The sequence below is a fragment of the Sylvia atricapilla genome, chromosome 4 (assembly GCF_009819655.1).
Source record: "Sylvia atricapilla isolate bSylAtr1 chromosome 4, bSylAtr1.pri, whole genome shotgun sequence".
Classification (NCBI taxonomy): Eukaryota; Metazoa; Chordata; class Aves; order Passeriformes; family Sylviidae; genus Sylvia; species Sylvia atricapilla.
The window spans coordinates 68,714,162-68,738,038 of NC_089143.1; the positions used below are offsets into that span (position 1 = coordinate 68,714,162).

A 23,877-nucleotide genomic window follows, 5' to 3' on the forward strand; every position below is an offset into this window, starting at 1 on the left:
AGTGGAACTGAGAACACGTCCTTCAGGAAAGGGACAGACCTTGCCAGGCCGGGCAGGTACTTCCAGGGAGGCAGCAGTGCTGGGAGTGAGGGAGGCTCACTGCCAAGGGTCAGGGAGAGTGAGCTAGGGCCCTCGCTCCAAAGGATCCGTGCTGGAAAAATAGGGACTCTCCAGGCCATTTCTACATCCTTTCTTTTCGCATAAGCAATGCTTCCTTGCATGAGGAAAACAACAAACTCCCGCCCTCTAGAGACAGGAGACCTCCAGCTCTGCTGAATAAAATATTTGCCACAACCTCCTTTTGAAGCAGATGCTACAAATGCAGCCAGTTTTATGCTCCCCCAAGGCCCACTGGCTGGCTCAGCAGCTCAGCACTCCCTCCTCCAAGCCCTGGAAGGCTGGCTCGCAGGAGAGGCAGCTTGTCACAACCACTCTCGGTCAAGGCAGGAGTTTATTTGGAGAACTGCTGAATACATCAGCCACAGAAAACTTGGCAAATGAAAGAAATCCCTCCCTTTTCTTGCTACCCAAACCTGTCAGGCCAGGATGGCCAGTGCTCACGCCAGCCTAGTGCCAGCTCCTGCCAACTTCCTGGCTGCCCCACAGCCGTATGCCATCTCCATTCCTCCTTGTCCATGACAGGGTGCAGGGCACTGGGACACAGGCAGAGTGCAGGTGGGTCTCGCTGGGTGCCACAGAACCCCTGCACCCAGGTCCCACGGGGATACACCCCTGGTGACTTGCACTCCCAAGATGGAGCAACTGTGCTGACTTGTCCATATGCCCAGTTCCCAAGTAAGTGCTGCTCATGGGTAAAAAGCTGCTCTAATGGCATTTCTTCAAAGCTGCCAGCACACTAAAGATATCCTTGGCTCCCAGGGCAGCAGCAGCTGTGTGTAGTTCCATCCATGCAGTGCGTATGAAGTGGGTATGAGCCACGCCATGTGCCAACAGCAGCATTTCATACATAAACATGCCCTGGCCTCCTCAGTGTGTGCTCCAAACAAATGTCTAAATCACAGGCATTGAAAAATAAAATCTTCAACCTAGGCATCTTTAAACTACCTCTTTGGAACCTCTCCATGGTAGGTTTGGTTTGTTGGCCTGTGCTCCAAAATACAGCATTTATCAGGTGCAAAAGATAGGAAATATTTTTTAAAACAACTCAGTCCTGTCTTCCAGCCTTTTTTTTTCCACGGGTGAAGCAGGTCCAAGGGATGGAAGGTGGCTGTGAGGTACCTGTAACTGTGTTAGCACCTTCTCCTCACAGCAGCCTTTTTTTGGGTTCCCCTGTGAAACCAGTTCCTGGACGTCAGACCCTGTGACCTTTGGAAGCTGACCTCCAGGACTGTGTGATTGCTGGGAAAGATCATGAGGTTCATGCACACACGCTAAGGAGGTTACATTACCTAAATCTGATGAAAATACACAAATTAATATGCCTTTCCACTGAAGCTGCTAGCAAAATTTGCTCAAGCAAAACCCCAGATTCTTCCTAGGGCCCAAACAGCACCATTCAGTTGTAGTTTCTTTTCATGATTTTGTTGTTACATTAGGAGGCCTTTGAGCCTGCCTTGCAGTGTTCTCGGAGCTCAGAGCTCACCTCAGTTCTGTCACAAGTGTTTCAGTCAGCAATTCAGGAATTCTGGGGAAAAGCTGCCTCAAGCAGCCATAGGAACAATCTCGATGCCTGCAGGAGTAACAACAGTTCAGAAGCACTCATCTAAGGAATTATTGGTGGTTACTTGGGTGACAAAAGTCCTTCTAGCAGCAGGTTGTCCTGTGAGGCAGCTCTCTGGGGGTTAAAGTCCTACTCCCACACCACGGCTCAGGGGTGCCCACCAGGATCTCTGCACTTGCAGAATGGCCGTATGTGGGCTCTGCCACAGGTGAGGCGGTGGAACTGGCAATGGATTTGCCTGACATCAGACAGATGTGCTGGTGGTAGCACATCTGGGCAGAGAGGAGTGCTGAGAGCCTGGCAGCACAGCCTTGGGCTTGGTGTCAGCACGATGGGAAGCCAGTTTCTAACACCCACAATGCCCTGAGCTTCCCAGGGGTCTGGGATTACCACATTGTGGTACAAAGGACAAGTGGGAGAGAGATGCCAGCATCCAGTCCCGGAGGGCTGTTCAGGAGTGGGTTAGCAGCCCTTCTCCACAGTAAAGAGTGATCTTAAAAAATATATATATAAACATTCTTTCAGCTGTACACTTGTCAGTGGGTATTCGTAGGGTGAGGGAGTGATGTAACTGAAATACATCCCAGGCAGTGAAGCCAGGGAAAGAGTGGTCAGATTTAATGCCAGAGGAATTTTAGTGCCCAGATTGGCCATGTGACACAAGCCCTAGGTAATGCTGCTTCGACCACCTCTAGAACAGGGAGGTCACTGAGGGCCCTGGTGGACAGCAGGGTTTGGCCCCGCACAGGCGCTCTGCTTCCACTCCCACTGCCCAGGAGAAGTGCCAGGATCAATTCAGCAAGGAAACAGGACTCTGAGGCAGGTGCTGCCAGGCACTGGCTCCTCAGTGCCCAGTTTGAATCCCTCCCAGCTTTACTCGCTCAGAATTCGCTTTTATTGTCATGATTGCACACAAGTGTGCAGGTCCAGAGCACATCCATTATCCCAGTGAGCAGCAGATGGGGAGGTAATGATTCTGAAGAGGTGTGGAAAGCAGGAAATAGCTTGTTCCCGTGCATGAGCAAAGAGGAAAATGTGTACACAGTCCTGTCTGTTAGTGCAAGGGGTACACAGAGGAACCCACTGCCCTCAGTTTCAATCCTCAGAGAGAGGCAAAGTGCAGGCTGGACCACAGGATGCATGTGAGAAGAAATAGAATGAGATAAAGCGGGTTCTTGCCTGCTGACCCAAACTGCAACAGCAGCCTGCTCAGGCTGCCCTGGGAGCTGTTGGGAGCAGACTGCTTCCCGGGGACACAGGCTGTGCTCATGGACACAGGGATGTGCCCATGTTTGGGAAATGGATTTGTAGAGAATTCTCAAAGCATGACAGAAGGCTCACACAGTGTGCATCTGTATGCAAACTCTGAGATAAGAAATGCTGACTTAGAAATGCTACGGAATAGGACAGACATTGTTGAGAGAGAAATGGAACTAGGAACAAGTTTCAAGTGGTAGCCTTGCAAATAAGACTAGATGCTTTGGAGAAATAGAACTATGAAAGATGTGTTGTAGTAGGATCCATGGTAATTTTAGATGATTGGCTTTCAGGCATTAACAGCATTGTGTGGCAAAAGCTGATAGGCCAAGAAACATTTTTAACGTATTGTAATTAGGAAATAGTTTGGCTTCTGATTGTGATGGCGTGAATTATAACATCTGTACTGTCTCACCCTTCACATGAGACTGAAAATGGAATAAAAGTTTTAAAACGCCTCTCAGTTGCCCCATCTCTGAGTCAGGAAAGAGCACTATCCAACACCCATAGGGCGTGGAAGATGCTCTGGTAGTGCTGAGAGGACGGAGCAACAGAAAAGACAAGTGTTCAATACATGTTGTGGGAGGGACATTATTCTGAAGCCCTCTCCTTCCTCGTGCCCCTGCAGGCACCGCTCATGGAGTGCAGGATCAGTGCCAGATCCCAAAAGGGCATGTGCTCTTCATGGGACACTGCAGCTGAGGTAGGAGTACACGAGTCTCAGCAATGGGCAATGGGGATCTCAGTCCTCCAAGACCAACAGAAGCTAAGCTTTTAGGACACTGGATATACCACATGGAGCAATGACTGTCCTGGCAGAACAGCACTGCCAAATGCTCCTCTGAGGAAAGCAGGTATTCTTAGTCCTGAGCCAGATGCTGAACACATCAGCAGTGCCATCTATGGAAACTTTTCCCATGGACACAACTACTCGGCATGCTAAAGGAAACACAGAAGGACATGCACTTGGGACCAGGCAGAGCAGCTCAGCCTGGAGGCTCAGTGCAGTCACATCCCATCCCAGATCCAGCCTGCATCACCTATCCTTTCTGAATTCCTGATGAACATTGAAGATGAATACTGGAAGAGCTCCAGAGGAGCCCTTGCCATGTTCTCCTGCCCCTGAGGAGTCCAGAATTCTGCTGGGATCACAGGACAGCAGCATGTGTCCGCTCACACACACACAGACACCCCAAAATGCTTGTCACACTTAGCTTGCCACTGTCAATGGCCAGGCTCCAGGCCCATGATGGACACTGTCCCAAAGTGATCTCTCCTCCCCCTTTGCCCCCAGCACTGCCCACAAAGCCTTATGGGCTTGGAGAGGGACATGATGGGGAAAGCTGTTCCTGCAGGCCACTCTTGTTTTGGGCATTGCCAGGTGAAGCTCTAACCTGGGGTTTGGTGTGAGCACCCACCCCCTGAGATCCATGCCCTGCGAGAATTTTTTCTACCTTGCCCTGTAACTTAGATGCAGTAAGAAATTAAACTAAAGAAATGGCTTTGATGCAATATAGAAGAATTCCTTCTTAGGTAAAACCCCTGCCATAGATCTCTTTGCTCTTTTTTGTTGCTATTCAAGACCTGCCACATTCTTCCCCTGGAGTACCTCTGGTGCATCTGTGAGCGTGAAGGGTGAGGTTTTTCATATTGGGTGAGGTTTTTCATATTGGATGTGGTGCGTGGAGACAGATCTCATATTCCCTACAAAGACCACCGAATGCATGCATAACTCATTTTTTAATTACTCCAGTGCTAAACCACTAATTTAGTGCAATTTCATACTGACTACATGTTGGTATTGTTAAGGTTTATGAGCCAGGGATTTACAAGGCATGGTACGTCAGAACTCAAATTGGTTGGACTGATGGTTTAACTGAGCACAGGGACACAAGTGTAACAGTAATTCCCCACACTAGGGTATCCTGGCAATGCCACCAGGATGGGAATGCATTGGTGGAATTAGTTACATGGAATATTCATGTTTTAATTGGGAAGTCCAGAACTAGACTGGTGAGACTAAGGTTTAGTAAATAGTGTGCCTACTTCAGTAAATAGTTCTTTCTGTAAAGGTCAGATTAATCAGAAGAAGAATTTAATATTCTGTTTCTAAAAGCCGGTCTTAGTGATGACACAGATATTGCTGCATGGAAGGTTTTGGATGCCTTTCGAGGAAGTCTGCAGCTTTTTCTCCACACCAGTCTGCAGGGTACACTGCTGTTGGTCACATCACTGAGTTGCCAGTAATGAAAACCTGCAGCTCATATTGATCTGAAGTGATAAACCCCTAACAAGCGAGCATCAGCCTTTTATGTTCTGCCTGCCTCAGTTTCCCAGTCTAGAATGCAAATGGTTGAACTTCACACTTAAACTGACAGCATATTTGTTATTACAGGTTACTGTCTGATGCTGGCAGTGTTTAGAGAGATGGTATTTCTTAGGGCTCTGAGATTCCCCAGTTCAGGGTGTTTTCCCTGCCAGTGACATGGGCAAGAGTCTACCTGACCACATAACTTCTTTCTCTCCTCCCTTTTCCATGTGTCATGGGATAAAGAAGTTGGGAGCAGAGATGTGGGAGATGAGTAGGGAACCAGAAAGGGCAGTGCTTGTTTACGGTTCTCCTCTCTCCCTGCTCTGCTTAGAACCACTCATTCTGGCAGAAAAGCCATGTGAATATGGCACCTGGGGACATGGTGGTGGCCTTGACCACGGTTGGACTGGGTGATCTTAAGAGCTTTTGCAGCCTAAAGTATTCCATGATTTATCTCTCTGCATCTCTTACATTTATAATACAGGTGGTGGCAGCCAGAAGTTCCTACAGTTCCTGTCCCCACCTTTTCACCGGCTCTGTATTTCTTAAATAGCTGACAGAACCCGAACTAAAACATGAGGAAACCCACTGATGAGAACACTGCCCCTCTTGTGCCAGCCAAGACCCACTTGAGTCATGCCAGATAACTGTATGGCATCACCCTCCTTGATACCCAGGAAAACCAGAGATCAAACTAAATGAATAACAGGAATATGAAACCCATCCCAAATTTCATTTGGCAATTCCGTAATCTCCCAGGTTTGAGCAGAGACTTTCCCTCCAACAGTGCATCTCTTAAAGCAGACATAAGGATTCAGAGCACAAAGCAGTGCTGCCTGCTCCAAAGCCAGCACTGTTCACGTGGCACCATCCTTGACAGATGCCCGTGACCAAAGGGAAGAAATTGCTGCTGTATCAGAGAGCTGCTTTGAGGCAGCACATTCTACTCCAACACCCCATGACCCTGTGGGAGTTTAGGCATTTAAATGAACTCCCAAGTGAATAAAAAAGGTTTATTTTTGTTTCACTGTTGGATTTGTTTCACTCTGATACACTGAAAGCTGTCAGGATTCACCTGGACCCCTTTATAGATATGGCATCACAAGAAACGCTTTTTCCCTTCTGTGCACAGCAATTTATAGATTCTAAGTACAGAGTCTGTAGATGCAGAACTGGGGTTATTGCTAATAAAATGCAGTTTCAGATCAGCAGCAGCTCTGCTAACTAACACTCACATATAACAATGCTCACTGCGTGAGGACCTGGCTCAGGGAATATTTGGGGGCAGAATCTGCCTTTCCCATGCTCTTCCCTTCCCACGGTCAGATGGGTTTGGGTTTGCTCACTGCTGCTTGCCAGAATTTGTGAATTATGCTCACAGAAGGCCTGGGAGTGTCACAATGTGTCACCCATGTCCTTGTGCTTGCCTAGAGCCTGTATTTGTAAAGCAAATGCGGTGCCTCACTCTGGGTAATTTCCATTAATTCTTAAAAGGTTTTTCATGGGTTTGTTATTTTCCCAAACATCTGAATTTCAATTACAGCCTCCTTCTAGCGTCCAGCAACCTCTGTCTGTGTGCTGCTCCTCCAGTAACAGTTTCTCTCTTCCCTCAGGGCCGCTGTATCAACTTCACCAGAGTTCCCTCTCAGTAGAGGAGAAGAAGCAGATACCAAGAGGAGAGACAGCCACATTGCCACTGTCCTACCCAGCTGAGAGAACCGAGCCCTTCCTTGCATCCTTTGGACCATCATGCAGCCTAAGCTCCGCAGGTTCCTGCATCCCTGCTCCGGGAGCCCACATTCCAACTGTGCACTGGTGCTCTGCCCATGCTCCGGAGAGCAGCACTGTCACGCGTGCCTGGCTCTGTGCAACACCAAAGGGACAGCACAGACACCAAAGATGAGAATGCTTTTCTATTTTTATTATTTGCTGTTTTTTAAGGACTACAGATTCTCAGGACGCAATGTGCTTTTAGCGGCGATGCAGCGTTCCTCAGCTGCAGCGAAGGCAGGTGGTATTTACACAGGGACTACTCGCCACAGGCACAGGGTAACAATTCCCACCAGGCTAAGCAGGCACAGAGCCGAGTGCCTCAGAGCCATGTCAGATCCCAAACCCTCGCCAGCTCCCTCCGTCGTGCCTTACGGGAACCTTCTGACTGGAAATCTTGTCACTCTAACACTGAAAAGTGCACACGCATGACAAAATGTAGACAAGGATGCCTTGAGGTATCAATAGCGAGCAAGTCTTTGCCCTTTAGTTTTTGAAGACACCTTTCTTTCATTATGCACCCTGGACAGGAAGGAATTACTAGAGCGTTATTCCGCGGGAAGACAGCCTGTAAGCAGAGATCTCGAGCTGAGTTGGAGGGACTGATGCTTCAAGACCTTGACACTGTGGCTGGTGGTTTTTTCCCCTTCCCTGCATTTACAGTTCAGTAGCGCATAAAACATCATCATCTATAAACATACCTAGCAGTCGTAGGCTTGTGTGTTTCTTTTTTAGATTAAAAAAAGCAGTAGCCACTACGCTGGTATCTCAGGGTTTTTTTTCCCCCCGCAAATCTCCAAGGGCTCTTCAGCGTCACAAGCCAGCAACTCTCTTTGCATGAGAATTTCAAAGTTTAATTAATATAATTAAAGGCAACAGCAAGCAGCAGCCTGTGAAGATTTTGCTCATCTTTTTTATGCCTTTTGACATTGAATGACCTATTACTGTATGTGTGTTCCTCAGTGGCAGAGGGGGCGCCGAGTGTTGGGTACGATTCCACAGTGGGAAAGACCTCTTTCCATCAATTCAGAAATTAAATTTATGGAAGCGCCGGCCATCACCAAACATCGACAATGTATGTATTATAATTTTTTAGAAAAACCAGTGTCGTGTCACGTCGACGATGCCAAATTATGTTAGCGTGAGCGGAAACACTGTGGGGGAGGAAGGAGGGAGCAGCTGAAGAAAAAGGCTCAAATGATCCAGTCACTTTCGATACTGTACTTCAGAGGCAGAATGGATATTCGAGTCGAAACCTGACAAAGCGCGCCCGCTTTGATGGGAACTGGTATAGACAATGACCAGTGGCTGGGTCAGTGGGATGTCTCTCTGCGAGCAGGGAGGCTTATCAAATGACACTAAAAATAAGTTCAACAACCATCACGTTGGAGGGGAAAAGGCGAACATTTCACATTTGGTGGGCATGAATGTGTGCAAGATGGAAAGAGCAATGCGGAGCATCCTGGGCTAATTATCTCCTTTGTGCTCTTCATTGGAATTGCAAGGGACAGAAATAATTCTCTTGGTCCATGTCCAAATCCGTGGCACTGCCCAAAGATGCCTTTACATTTATCCACTCGCTTACATCTTCTGCTTGAGTTTATTTATGTCACTGGTAGCCTCATCAGCAACAGTCTGCACATTAGACTATAAATAAAATTATTATCTTCGTTTCAGTCATTATTTCCGTCTTCTCTTCCCCCATAGCCTCCCCATCATTCCCACAGGCCAGACCTCCATTTTCCAGGGCCATGGTTGACCCATGGTACTGACTTCCAGAGGCAGCCCACTTTCCCATGCACAGTGTGGCTGGGAAAGCTGCCACAGCTGCACCCTGGGGTCCCGGCTGCCCATGGCCAGGGAGAACCCTTCCAACACCACAAGGATGCTGCTCATGCCTTGTGAAGCGTCAACCACGCAACCAGGAGCCCTGAGTGCCCGCAGTGACACCCTGTTGCTGTAGAGCCAACGCTGTGTTGCACTGGCCCCTGGGCTAGGGATGACTGACCCACAGAGCTCAACCAGCAAGCCCTTGGCTGAGCTCAAGCCCCTGATGAAATCTGTGCAGTCTCCAGCCCAATGCATGACCAACACTGAACAGGTGTGCCAGGACACAGGTGAGGTCCTGCACTGCTCCTCAAGGTGCTGAGGTGGCACAGCTGGAAGCACCGAGCTCAGCAGATGCTGGTTAAAACACAATTGGCTCCCTTTTACTTTTCCTCCATTTTCCATGTACACATGACACATTCCAAGGTATTGCTGGAGCGCTGGCTCATGTTCTGAACTGCGCTGTGTAACAGGACAACATGCAGATGAAGAGGGTTTTTCCCCTTGCATTTATTACCTGCCTCTCAAAGAATATTTGTAACCAACTGAGACACAGAAGTAGAAATCCACTGACCATTTTTGTCCATTCTGCCTGTGTCCACTGAAAACCACGAAATGAGCAGTTCTTCACAGAAAGGCTGATCCCAAGCAAAACTGCATTTTGGGTCTCTACACAGATTTTTCCTTCTAACTGGCACAATATCACAGTGTCAGTGATATTGTGCCAGTTATAAGGAAGTTGGTATTTTGGTGCAGATAATACCTGAGAACTTCTTTATTACACAGCGTGGAATGTCTGTCACAAATAATTTTGGGGGTGAGAGGCAGGGGATGATATAAAATCCACTGATTTAGATGACACAAATGAGACTTCCTTAGCAGGAATGCTCAGAATACCTGAGAGAACCCTAAACAGCCATGTACAAATAGCCCAGCAATGCCACCAAACAATTCTGAGGGGCTCAGTGAGGCAAGGGAGAGTAGAATTCATGGGAATAAGAAGACCTTCAACGTAGCAAGGCTATGTTTGTTTTATACATTTTGATAATAGCAGAAATGAATTGGGTGGAGTTATTGTGAACTAAAAATTAATTCTGCTGGGTTCCCTTTCAGTTTTTCGATTTAACAAGAACTACAGCATTTGTCAGGCATGAATCTGCTGTGTGTAACCCGGGGGAGGGAGCTGGGTCAGGCTGATCTAAGGCGAAATGGGAGGGAATTCTGAGTGCTGCGGCTCATCCCAAGCCCTAGGCACTGCAGGAGAGCCCCGGCTGGCTGGTACTAATTCCTGTTGGAGATTTTCCTGCAGGAAATTTCTGTGCTACATCCTTCTCTGATCATCCCTAATGTGACACCACAGTTCTGCATTTTGCATGCTGCAGTTTGTTTTACACACTTGACTCAGCCTCATCACACTGGAATGCTCCCAACACAGGGATGCATTCCCACTCCTGGGGATGCTGAGGTTTACCTCTGACCCCTCTCAGCTATGGCATCTCATGCAGGTCATGGGTTTGCATCCCTTTCCTGGGATTCTCACAAATCCCAGGACACAGGTGTCTGGCCTCTGCAAAACCCGTGTTGACATCAGACAGCCCTGGTCACTGTTTTCACCTGAATATGCCCTCATGGTTCAAATAATGCTGACAAATTCCAAGGAAAAAACAGAGTTGAAAGTTTTAAATAGGGGAGGTTTTAGAATTTTCTTTCTGCTGTTTCTCCTTCACATGTAGGAGGAACTTGGGAATTCGGTATTATGTCGTTTCAGACCAAACCTCCCTTCCCACCTGTGGAAGAATCGGGTCTTTCACTGGTCACAATTCAGACTGTGGGAAAAGGTAAAAGAAACACAGTGCTATCAATGAGGGAAAACCCCACATTAGATCCTCTGTCATTGAGTGCTGCCTCATGACTACAGGAATCCTGCTCTGGCTGCAGGACAGGTGTTTTCCTTAGTTCACTGGGAAGCAGCAAAGGCACCAGCACCACCCGCTTTCAGAGTTCAGCTAGGGGAACCTCTCCTTCACCAGAGGAGAGGAAATTTGGGAGCTCAGCTCTGCAGCACTGGGAGGCAGGACCTGTCTCTGACCTCCCCTCTGTGCACTGCTGGGCATGCAAAATGGGCATGGCAGTGTGGGCCTGGGAGCAGGAGGGGCACAGGTAACAATCCACCTGCTGCAGACACCAAACTCAGGTATGGCCAGAGCAACGTCCCCTTCCTGACTGCCAAAGCCAGCGGGGGCTTGGCTGCTGTCCTCACCAAGAGCCAGGGCTCCGGCCTGCAGAGCTGCACCACAGTGGCACACTGGGCAAACGGCCTCAGGTGGCCAAAGGGGTTGGCACAGCACTTCCAGGAAAGGCACAGCAGCATGTTGAGCAGAAACTTCAGAGGCTACACTGAGCAAGTCAAGGCAGTACTTCATTTTGCTAAAGGGCAGCTTCTGAGTACTTCTTGTGCCATTACAAAATTAACATCACAGTTTCTAGGGAGAGCCTTATTAGACCTGGCATGTCCTATTTTATTTCACAGATCTGTTTTGCATTGGCTCAATTAAAATTGTTATATATTTTTGGGTCCTGTATAGGTGCCATCTGTTTAACAGTGCAAGTGGGTCCTTGTGATGCACTTGCAAATTTTGTGCTGCAGTATTTTTTTTAATATAATGAGGGCCTTTGGAAGCAAGAAGCTGCCTTGATAACTTTTTTTGGGGTTTTGGGTTTTAGCAGTGAAGTTGTAATGGTTCTTCCTATGTTACAGGGATGGCTTCACAGCCCATGGAAAAGCAAGACTTGATTTCCATGTTTGAACCAAAACTGTATTATTTAATTCACACTTTTTTTTTTTTTTTTTTTTTTTTTTTCATTTGCTCGCTCTGCCTGATTTTGTAAATGAACTTATTTTCCCAATCAGGAATGCACAGGACTGCTCAGCTGGGGCCTGTGGCTGCTGCTGCCTTCTGGGGAGCTCTGGTACATACCAGTAGGGCCCAGGGGCCCACTGCAACAAACCACAGCCATCCTCACCAGGACTGAGAACAAACACACCTGAGGCAAAAACCCTACCTGCAAAGCTGGATGTGCTCTACAGCACAGCCGAGCCCAGGACAAATCTCTGGAGGAACAGAATTCAGACATGGTTTTATACTTTGGGGGGGTTTTAGTACAATTTTCAGGTCTGCTCTGATGTCATCAGCACTGAAATGCCATTCCTGACTTCCAGTAAACTATAACAAAACCCCAAACCCAACCCATTGACTGGTTCTCCTTTAAAAGCACCATCTCAAATTCTGCTAAATTCTCCAACACATTGTAGGAGAAAAGCATCTGCAGTGGCACCAATCCTGCAGCATTTGTGGGGTTCTCAGGTCTGCTCCACAGCCAGGAAAGGGGCCCCAGGTCTCAGCATTCAGGTTCTCTAAGTTGAACTGCTTTGTTCTGGGTAGTGAATTGGGCAGTACCCAAAAAGCTCCCAGCTCCCTGCAGCACTGCTCAGCAGGACATTTAGGAAAACTGGTTCCAACCAGCATGCTGCTTCTAAGCTGCCTTCAGGGACATGGATGTACCTGAAGCACGAGTTCTGCCCATTTCAGGATATAACAAGACATGACCAAGTCATGGAGAAATTCCTCCCTGACCACACCACTGGTGTTAGCATTAACTCAAGCCTCACCTTGCCCGCAAGCACCTGCCCAAGCTCCAACAATAGCCCTCACTTCCCTGGAAAATCTCCTGAGGGCACAGGGAGACCCATCTGCTCCAACTTGTGGCACTGGAGCAAGGATTTACCTGGGATTTAACATAGCACAGAACCTGACTGCTGGATACCCTGCTGCAACAGCACGGACTACAGCGGCCCGAGACGCCCTCCCCTCTTTCCCAAAACCTCTCCAGGCTATCCACACACTCTGCTCCTTGGGACAGCTGCCTGGGATTGCCAGCCCCTGGGATAGATGGTGTCTACTGACAGAGCTGCAAGATGCTGATTAAATTATGTGCTTTGGCCAACCTGTGTGGGGAAAATTAATTTAAGTGCCAAGTGATGGGTTCAGCGCTGCCTTGTTGGAACAGGGAGGTTGGGCTCTGTGATGCTTCATCTCCTTTTATTTGATTAGGCAAATTAGGAAACAACAGTGTGAAATGCATTATTGTACTGATCTGATGTCCAAAATGTGAATCTCATTACAGCTCTGGCCTCGATGCTTTTTATTTGGTTTCTCTGTAAGCTGAGGAAAAGAAAGTAGGTCAGAAATAGATACTTTTCAAATTACGTTAGAATAGCCCAGTAATAAACATCATATTCTGTACAGGCTTCAGTCCCTGGAACAGCTCCTCATAAAAAGCATCTCTTAGCTTCTGGAGAAATTCAGTACAACATGTGCTAGGAATGGAGGAGATGCACCAGCGAGAGGAGGTCGGAGCCAGAGAGGGTGATCCATTGACCCAAGTTCCCTTAGAGCTCTGTGGGGTGAGACCCTGGGTGTAGGGACACTGTGCCCCTCCAAAGGGATACTCCCTGGTCCTACAAGGGGCTCTGCAGAACTACTCTTGATGCGGGTGGATGCTGTAGTGGTTTGGGGAGAAGAGAGGAACAAAGCAGGATGGATGACAGGGTGCCACAAGCCCAGGGGACAGCCAGGTGCCATCCTGCCATGACATGGAAGAAGGGGCTGGCCCCAGAGGGCTCTGCTCAGCCCAGCCTGTGCCAGGGCTCCCTGCAGAACCTCCTCACTATGCTGGGCCCTGCTCTGAAAGGCTGAACTCAAGGTCACTCTGTAACACCAGGGGAGAACAAACATACAATATCAAAGTAAAACAAGGCAACATTTCACTGCAAAGGGCTCTCCCAGAAGAGCCAGTGCAGGTAGCATTTGGAAAAGGGTCACTTCACAATGCAGCCCTTCCAAATTGCAGCTCCAACTCAGAATTAATTATCCTTTTACTGTCTTGGGTCTTTTTTTCTTCTTTGCTTCACATTAACTGCAGCTGAAATTATTTTAAAGCAATGATCTTGAACGTCATGTCCTTCAGCTGGCCCTGAAAATCCATTTTCTATGGAAAGCATCCTTTCTTCTCCAAGATTTCTGAGAGTGTACAAAGCTCATCCAGGCTCTGCTTCTCTAGGGGTGTCAGATGCTTAGATAATACCCAGGTGTCTGCCTGCTGGACCAGCTCCAAGATACTTTATTAGCATGAAGAAGCCTATTTGGAAGCAGTTTAACTCCTTCAGCTCTCAGGGCCTAATGCATGTCCTGCAGCAGCAGACAGACACCAGGACACTGCCTGTGCATGGCTACACATGCAGACTCTGAGTCACCACCACTGACTGCCACATCTTGAAGAGGAAACACTGGAGATGTTCTGTCATAACAGCTGGAAAGATCACCTGGTGGTGTCCCACCTGCATGAAAGCAGAGGAGAATTGCAGGGCCAACTGCAGGCCACAGCTCTGCTGCACACCTGGGGCTCAGCCCTTCTCCAAACTGCTTTGGAAAAATCACAGCAAGCCCTTCTTGGGGGCCATGCCCTCCCTTCATGACAGTGGCAGCATGAGGGGACACTTTGGGGCCTGTTTTCCAGGCATGACATGCAGCTCGGCATTCCCTGGCATGGATTCTCACAGGATCCCAAGATGCTCTTGTGCCAGGAACCAAGCAAGGCAGGGGCAACAAGGGCCTTTGCTGTACCAGGGCAACCTGGAGGGGCAAGGGGAACTTGGCCCTGATCCATCCGAGCAGACACATGCCACCAGCAGTAAAACAATGGAGCACGTGAAGATCCTGTCAACACACACTTAAAATACGAACTGTGAGCAGATGCCCTTGGATTTCCAGGGACTGCAGGAAACTTCAGCTCCTGGCTCCAGCAGCTTGCCCCAGCAGTGGCAGAATGTCTCAGCATGGTCCCACAGGTGACACCATGCCCACTGGGACAATGCACCCTGCTCCATCTCACTGCTGAGATCACATGGTCTGCATCCCACCCTTCAACACAAGATATTGTCTTTACTTTCCAGAATGAAAAATTGGACAATGCAAAAAAGACAGAAAACGCACAATTCCCAGCTTTAAAAAAATCAGTTCCCACTTAAAAAGCAAAGCTCCTTTTAAACTGCACACTGTGTTGCTTCAAAGCTTGTAGCAAAGGGCTAAAAATCTGAGCCAACAAGATACATAAGATTTCAACAAATACGGTCCCAAAGGCTCTTTTTAAAGTTTTAAAAGCCCAAGGTTTAAGGTATTTGTGAGCTGTTTGAGGCCTTTTCTTGGACTTCCTTGAAGTTTGGGGTGTTTCCAAGCAGCAGTTGGCAGCAAGAGGAGAGTGGCACTCAAAGCCAACTGTGTTCTCCTTCTCCATGCTGCTGACCAGGTCACAGGACAGGATACATGCACCTCCTCTTGGAGATGACTCCCCCTTGAATGTCACAGCCACCGCCACATCTATGCAACCAAAGAAAACATGTAGTGCTGCCAAAGCATTACACTGTGTGGAGGCTGTAAGAAAGTGAGGTTCCTGTAGCTGAACTTCCAAACATACTGAGGAAACGTGGATTTTAGGAAGAGTGAAAGGAAGTTCAAGCCCTCTATAGAATAGGGCTCCAGAGCCCGCAGCAGGTGACTAGGGAGAAGAGAAACTGTTGGCTCTCATCCCAGCTGCAGGGAAAAGCAGCATCATTGGTCTGAGCCACAAAGAGCAATCAGGGGCCAAGGAAAAGCTCTCATAGTGCTGCAGCAGCATTATATCCAATACATGCCCTTCCAAGCTCCATGTCCTTCTGCTCCCAGAGATGTCCCAGTTCTGACACAGATGTCTCTGGGGGATGTCAGCTGAGGGGATGTCCCCAGCCCTCACAGAAGGGCCGTCACACTGGCTGGTGTAGCACAAACCATTCACAACTTCATCTCCCTCCCAGGACAGCACTGCATGGAGGGTTCCTCGACCAGGACCTGGACATTCCTCAGGTGAATTGCCCTGAGGAAGCCAATGCTGAGTACATTGACACTGGAAGGTGATTCTTGTGTCCTCACAGAACATCTGGAAACTGCTGGGACATCCATGGCCACTACAACAAGGTCAGGCCCACCAAAGTGTCCACCATCAGGCTCCTCCTCCCAGAGGTACTAAAACTGCACTTCACTTCTCTCTTCAGGGATAAAGCTGTTCCTCTGGCATGTGCCCCAGCTAGAGGAATTTCAGCTGTAGGGAGATGAGGAGGACTATTCTGAGTGGCTGATGTGGCACAGGTTGCATACAGGGTGGCTGGTGGCACCAGCTGCCTGCTTTCCCCTCCAACCCTCCACACACCCATGGGATCAGTTTAAGTGACAAAACCTTTGCAGGACCAACAAGACTTCCCTGTTACTTCTATTTGTTTTCTGTTACACAACGGCTTCTCCCAGCAGCTGAAGTTGAAATAGGACTGGCTTCAAAGGTAAACATTTCTCACAGCTTTCTCATCAACTATATTAAATACAGTCATAGCCCCCTCCCCAATATTTTCTGTATTTGCTGAAGGATGACGTCCTCCTTGCCTTCAGCGTGTGCCAGATTACTCATAAACCTGGACCATATGCCACTGCAATTTACTGATGGGCCCAAGCTGTTTTGGTAGATATAAAATCCAAGGGGATTAGGGAGGCTCGAGCCATGCTGAAAACAGAGCAGCAGCAGTGGGGCAGCTGCTTGCTCTCTTTGCTCAGCCTCAATTTAGGTCAGTGGACAAGAGCTGCCCCATGCCAGGCTGGAGAGAGGACTGGCTGTGGGGGCACACAGAGGAGACCCCGGCCATGGGTGCCTGCCCCCAGGGGGGAGCTTGCCCTTCCATGGGGGAGGTGAGAGCATACAGCTTCCTCGGATTGAGAGCCTGGCTGCCAGTGATGAGCCCTCAGCTCAAAGCAAAGAGGGGGCGTCTCCCCCCATCCCATGGTGACCCCGGCCGGGCAGCGTGCCTTGGGGTGTGGCAGAGCATGGTGACAGCCAGCGGTGGCTCCAGCAGAGCTCCCTGCTGAGACCTGGCTGGTGGGCTGTCCAGAAGGTGGCCGGTGAGCAGCAGGTCACCACAGCTGTGTTTGTGTGTCCCTCTCCCAGGGAAGGATGTGCTCAAGGAGAAAAAGGACAGCTGGAAGGACCATCTGAACCACGGCCTTTCCTAGGTGGGCGTTATCCAGCCCAGAGGTGCTCAAAGCCAGCCTGTGGCTCCCAGGCCAGCACCTTGGCTGCTTTCTCAAGAGCCTGAACTTGCACGGAACATGAAATGACATAACAGATCTGCTGACTTGAGCACTGCCCATTTAACACCTGGCAGGACACACAACGAAGCTGCAGCAAGCTGCTAATTATTCAACAGCTTCTTTGCTGGTGCACTAGAATCATCCTTCCCCTCCACAGTACCTTACACAAGGACCTCTATGACCTCGAACAAAGCCACTGCTTTTACCAGGGCATTCCAGAGGTCTGTGGAGAGCTCCAGGGAATGGGGACGAGAGTGGTTGAGCTCAAGCACCCCAAACTACTCCATATGGACAGGAAGCAGTCCTGACTAGGGCTGCTGTGCATGGAATATCAAACTTCAGTTGTGGGAACCTTCTTTCCAGAATGTTCCTCTGCTGGGTGTAATTTGGGACTTCTCATCACTTAGAAGATGCTCATGATCAACACTGCCTGACAGGATTTCCAGCTGTCAGAGCTTCCCTCCACACCACAGTGTAGCCCATTGCAAGGAGTTGCTCCTAGGGATTGCACTGCTCGGCACAATTAAGCAGATTAGAGTGCCCATGATGACTGTCAAGCAAGAGTTCATGTTTAACCTATCATGTCTCATCTCAACAGCTGAAATGCACCAAAAAACTGTGGACCTCTATCTGCTAGGCTCCAGAGGGGCAGCCTGACTGTAAGAGCCTGCCTCAGGCACCCCGTATCCAGGTCCCTGAGAAGGATGAGGCCATGCTGCATCCCACTGGCTGCCAGCTCTGGCCCTGGGTCCTCGCTGGTGGGGACATCCCTTTGTGCCCACTCAGGACAGCCCAGGGCCTGCAGGGCTCTGTGCTGTGAGCCCTGAGCACTCAGCGAAGCTGCCAAGAGACTGAGCACAAGTGTCTACTGCAAGGGTATGACTGGGCTTTTCTGTGTGTTTTATGGATTTTTCTCCTCAAGTTTGTCACCACTGTGCCCCAGAGTGACCCCAGACCCCCCACACCTTCCTTCAGACTCAGGGCAGGTGGGATGGAACATGCTGCTCCCTACTCCATATGCCCAGATGTGCTGTGCAGATGGGTCTGCAGGGAGAGACAGGGTCTGGCTGCCGATCACTGTTTACAACTCTTATTAAACCCATTCTCTTTTCCTAATTATTATAATAGTTCCTGAAAACACCACCCGTGGACTTTAAATGTTTGATGTGTGCTCTAATGAAAGCTGTAGAATTATCCCATGCTTGCTGCCACATGGCCCACACAGCAACGGAGAGGCTAAATAATTTTTAAAAATTTATAGTTTACAAGATGTATGTCCCATCTGTGACAATACAGCAGCTCCCAAATGCCCTGAATTTCACTGCATTAATAACTCCTCTTAAAACCAACTGGCTGTGCTCCACAGGAAGGTTCCATTATGACCCAAGAGGTGCATCACAGTGTACACAGGTTGGAGACTGACCTTGTTAGGACTTAATGCCACCAAAGCACATAAATTCCATGGCCAAACCAAGTGCTTTACGCATCCAAGTAATGCACTGCTGTTAAAAGAATTATTCTGGAGAGAAAGAAGTTCCTTTCAGCACCTTTGCCAAAGCTCAGCCTAATGGCAGTCATGAAAACAAAAACCTGGTGACTTCAAGTCCAGTTCCCCTGGAATGATTGATCCCTGTGGTGAGATCTGGAGTCACTTCTTCCTCCTCTCCCAAGAGACATTCTCTGTCACAAGGCAAAATCACACAAACTGTGCCCAACTTCAAAACTGAGTTTGGGATGGAAGCCAGAGCAGATGGTTAGGAAAGCTAAACACCGCTGATTTATTTCTTACCCTTTATGCAGCAATATTAGAGACAATGGCCCTGATCAGAACAAATGAGAACAAACACGGGAATGCAGACTCAATAGAGAATTAACAACCAGCACTACCAGATTCCATTATGCTGTGATTAATTCTGAATTTGTGGCAGGATTATCAGCAGCAAACCTCTAGCTCTATCTAATAGAAGCAGTGCCCAAGCATCCAGCCTTCCAGGACTCTTCAGTCTGCAAGGGATTCCAGCAGGAAAATGGTGTGGAAGATGTCAGGTTCTGTGCTGTAAATTCAGCTGGAAAATGAACTTACCGTACTTCACATCTACCCCACACCCCAAGAAAATATCAGAAAAGTCTGGACAGACACCAGAAGAAGCTGCAGGTCTCTGAGTCAGGGAGGTCTGAAGGATGTTACCTGCAAACGTGAGGGTGTCACCCTAGTCATACTGTAAGGCTAGAGGAAACACCACCAGGTACTATGCAGCCCTCCTCTTCCCCTGCCATGGCTTTCTGGGGGCTCCAAACTTTGTTGCAGGACATACAATGGCTTTGGTCACAGGGTGCCTCAGTTTGCCTGTCTCCAGCACACTACAGCCTCCCCCCACAGAGCTCCCCTCCCCTGGCAGAGACAAAAAGTGAGACACTTGTTTTGGCCTTGTCACCATCAGCATTCCTATAAACAGGCTATCTGAATACCTAACAACTGCTCCCCACTGTGCCACGTCACCCCTGGCTCACCTGTCTGTGCAGAGGACACCTGGCCTGGGAACTGCCGCCAGCAGCCACAGGAAATGGACTTGCTGATGAAGGTGTTCAAGGCTGTTATTTGTGAGATGCAGCTGAGGTGGGATGCAATGAGTTCAGCTCTGTTTTGCTCCATTTCCCATAGCTAAGCACACAATAACAGCTGAATTTATACCTGGGGCTGCCATGCATGAATATCTCATTATAACTGCAAAGACCTTTTATTTGTATCAGGCCCTGCACCAGCGCTGCGCTGTGTTTATCACCAGAGCTGGGCTCTGTTAATGACCAGCTCCTGTGGGAAATAGATGCAGCAGGTTTGGTACCTTCCATCCTTGGCCCTCCATGGTGGAAAGCAGGGGGCTGCTGCCAGGATGGGATTTTGGCTGGCACATAGTGGATTACAGCTGCAGTCAATGATGACGAATTCCTGCATGTCAGCAGTGGTGAGAACAGAGAGGTGATGTCATGCCCTGAGTTGTGCTCAGCACAAAGAATCCCAGTACATTACCACAGCCTGCCTTTTAAAGAACTGGTTTCTTACGGCACTTGATCATTCTCAGGAGCAGACATGAGAGAAAAGCCAGTGGCACTGGTTTGTTGGAAGTTTCTCAGGATATTTTTTTTTTTAGGACCTTGCTGAAAGTTTGTTTCCTCCCACATCCAGGCAAGGAAGCTGCTCTTTTCCACCTCTGTGGAAAAGGGCTTCTCTACACAGAGCTTATTTGTCTGTAACTCTTACAAGGTCCTAGCTCCTGCAAAACATCCCTAAAGCAGAGCCAAAAGAGAATGGAGCAGCTGGGAGGAGGTGGGGGACATTTAAGGGTGTTTGCAAAGGCTAGGAAAGGTTTTTCCTTCCAGAAAGCTGAAGGCTTGGTAAAAAAGGAACAAGAACGAAGACATGTGGGAGAGAAATACAAACACAAAGACAGAGCCAGGTGATGCAGTGAAATACCAGCACATGAAACATGCAGACACTTCTGAGCTAACACAAACCTCCAAACCAAATGTCTTTTACAAAACCAAATCCTTCAAAACCCTCAGTGTAGTTTTTCCTTTCACAAACATTCGTAATTTGGAAAACTCTGGGTGGAAATTGCTCCAGCTGTCCATGCTCCAGGGGCTGTGGCTGCAGTGAGTCAGTGCTGCATGCAGGGACCTTGTGAAAACTCTCTGCAGAGCCCAGCAGCAGCTGCCAGCACAGCACTGAGACAACACAGCAACTCTGCTTTTTGAGGCTACTCAGACCCCCTCCTATGTGACCCAAACATCTTTCTCCTTTGCTCCTGGGTTTTGGTTACAGCTTAAGAGACTGTGGAGCAAGAGAAAAGCTGAAATAACTTTATTGGTTGGCCGAGCCAAGCAGGAACCTTGCCTAAAACTCCTCCAGTTTGCTGGACTTGTAATTTGGCTCCAAGCTTGTACTGAGCTGTAGCCACAAGCTTGGAGCCAGCTCTGGGATCACCCAGAGAGCCAAGCAGTGGCTACACTCCATATGGGGTTATGCAGCAGTTACTACACCCAAGGTCACATCTAACTTGCACCCAGAAACTGGCCTCTACACCCACATTTTGGAGCTTGTAATGCCTGAATGACTTACCATGGAACACGAACACCTGCTTTAGCAATCTGTGGTCAGAAAAGCTTGGGAGACAAAGATCTGGGAGTGCTTTTGGCATGATGGCAGGAAAGTGGTGGTTCAGAAGTTCAGAGATTTGACTCTTCAAAGGAAGAAATTAGTACAGCTCTTCAAAGTATACATGGAACGATGGGAAGGAATGGGATGTCTCCCTACAGCCTTTAGCAAAACCCAAATCTAACTCATGCCTGTATCAAAGTTGCTGCTCTTAAAACTGGTGCTAATAAAACTGGTGCCAAGATGGTGAGAAATGGCAATGGGAAATGTATGCCAAAGTGTTTTGAACTGTAAGTCAAGAACACCTCTAGAAAGCGAATTCCCAGCTTACAGATCAAAAAAAATGCCCCCCTTTCCCAAGAGGCAACAGTGGCAGCAGGACTGAGGATCTGCTCTGTAAAAAGGGACAACAGGGCAGCGGTACAGCCCATGTCTCAACAGCTTCTGTCCTGGGTGCAGGGGACTCCTAAGGGGGGTTTCACGCTCTGTTGGTCCCCACTCCCATCTCCTTCTGTTCCAGGGACAGTGGGATGGATGGGATGTGCTGGGAGAGGAGGTAGTGACACGTCTGGCTTTGGCAGTCGCCCCATGTGTTCTTGGCCCTGGCAAGACAGCAACACTCCAGCTCTCTCCTTTCCAAGGGTCTGTGGAAGAAGAACTACCCTGGGAAAGCCAAAAACATGGAGGAGAGGGATGGAGGAGAGCTCTGGATGGAGGGAGAGCTCTGACCTCAAACCTGAGCTTTGATTCCACAAGGAAAATCCCAGCAAAGTTCTAGAGAAACGGAGGTCACATTTGAGTGACACACAGGGGAATCCCACATCTGGAGGGCTTCTGTGGGGGCTCCAACTCACCCACATACTTTACACCAGACAGGAAACAGAAGCAGCAAGAGCAGCGCCTTCCTCATAGGTTACAAACCATTCTGGCTCAGGGTATTCATCAGTGCTCAATAAAGCCTGCCTCCAGCTAGCAGGTACAGAACGGGGTTCCCATCTTTAACCTGATCCTGTTCACTGGGATTCTCCATGCTGGGAAATGCTGACCAGTATCCTCCCTCTCTCTCCCCACAGGCACTAATGGCATTTTTGGCTTGTCACCCTCCTGACATATACACAGGAGAAATTCTTTCTGCACAGAGCAGGAATGAGACAGGGCAGTAAAACACAGAGTATCCCAGGAACTTTTGTTACATCCAATATAATATCTTTCTTGGGGTGGGGAACTTGCACATCTTTTCTCCAGTTTCTCTTTTATAAACATTTTATCTAACTAATTTCCTTCCCTAAGTAGACCTGGATATCAAAATAAATGAAATAAATGCAGGTCTGCTGTAGGCTTTGGTAGAATCCCCAACAACTGTGGCAAATGCTGGGGAGTTTGCATTCCTCTTAAAAATCCTCTTTTTAATTCCTGCTTACATGATTAGGTCCTGAAGCACAGATACATTCAATCACCACCTTGGAGTACCTCATAAATCTCTGCTCAGCATCAGAGCAATAACAACACGAAGAACCTAAAGTGCTTTAGGCAGAATATTCCCATTTGCTGTGCTTTGAGCACTGAGTGTGCTGGCCCACCCCTGGGTCCAGGAACAGCCCTAAATTCCTTTCAGGAAAACTGGGCTTTGATAAGCACCTGCCAGCAATGCTGGACATGGCACCCAGGTACCTGCACCATCCCTTTCATGGGCTGTCACCTCTGGGCTCCTCAGCCACCACAGCTCCCCCTCCCTTCCCTATCTCCCCCAGCTGTGACTGAGATCCCATGCCCTAAAAACACTTTGGAAACTGAGCTGGTTAAACTGCTGTAAGTGTCTGTATGGCTGATTCAAAATCCACTTCAGTGCATGTCAAATACAGCTTAAATCCTCACGGGTTTCTCCACCAGAGTGGTGGGATACAATAAACCACTTTATACCAGCACTGCCTTGTGATCTAATGCCCTACCTGCTCTACTCACTCAGCCAGGGACTGTGAGGCAAAGCCACCGCTGCAGGTCAGAGAAGAGCAGCTTTAAAGGAAGGACAGAAGCACAAAACCTCTCTATGCTGGCAGGGGCACAGCACATTCAGCTGCCAACACAAGGGTGAGTGGTTTGGGCGGACTGTGGGGGGTGCAGCACTGAGATGGAGGGTTTGGACAGAAACTGACAGGGAAGGATACTTGGTGGCCCACGAGGAATTGTTTGATCTGACCAAAAGCCTTGCCTGAAATGCTTGGCAGGTGTTAAGTGAAGCAGAAGAAATGTGGACAAAAATATACTGCATATTGGCTTGGCTAGGAATGCCATTTGCAGTTTGGCTACATGAAAGGACCTTACAGGTTTACTCCCTGTGAATGCAGATGTGGAGCCTTGCTTCAAGAAAACAAGGAATTCCGATCTTAAATCCTTACATCCAACTTACAAATGAGAATCAAACATTTAACACTGATAAATTAAATCAGCGCTGATTCATTAAGACCAGCAGAAACACAAGCCATGCCACAAACAATTCTCAACCAAAATTTAAAACCTTCTGCATGCAATTTGTGTGTGGCTGGGCAGGCCAAGGGAGAGGTCTCCCCCTCTACTTTACTAATTTCAAGACAAGTAGCAGTGTCTCCTAACGCAGCAATCCCTGAGCACGGCTGTTTCGAGATGCCTTTTG

General features: G+C 48.6%; 1 protein-coding gene across 1 annotated transcript in view; it reads left to right on the forward strand.

Moving 5' to 3' along the window:
- ANTXR2 (ANTXR cell adhesion molecule 2) overlaps window positions 1-8,695 on the forward strand; it is a 79,512-nt gene extending 70,817 nt beyond the window's left edge. Inside the window, exon 17 of the mRNA XM_066318240.1 lies at window positions 6,863-8,695. Within this exon, the coding sequence (XP_066174337.1) occupies window positions 6,863-6,901 (39 nt within the window). The 3' untranslated portion in view covers window positions 6,902-8,695. The remainder of the gene's footprint in view (window positions 1-6,862) is intronic.
- Window positions 8,696-23,877: the final 15,182 nt, after the last annotated feature.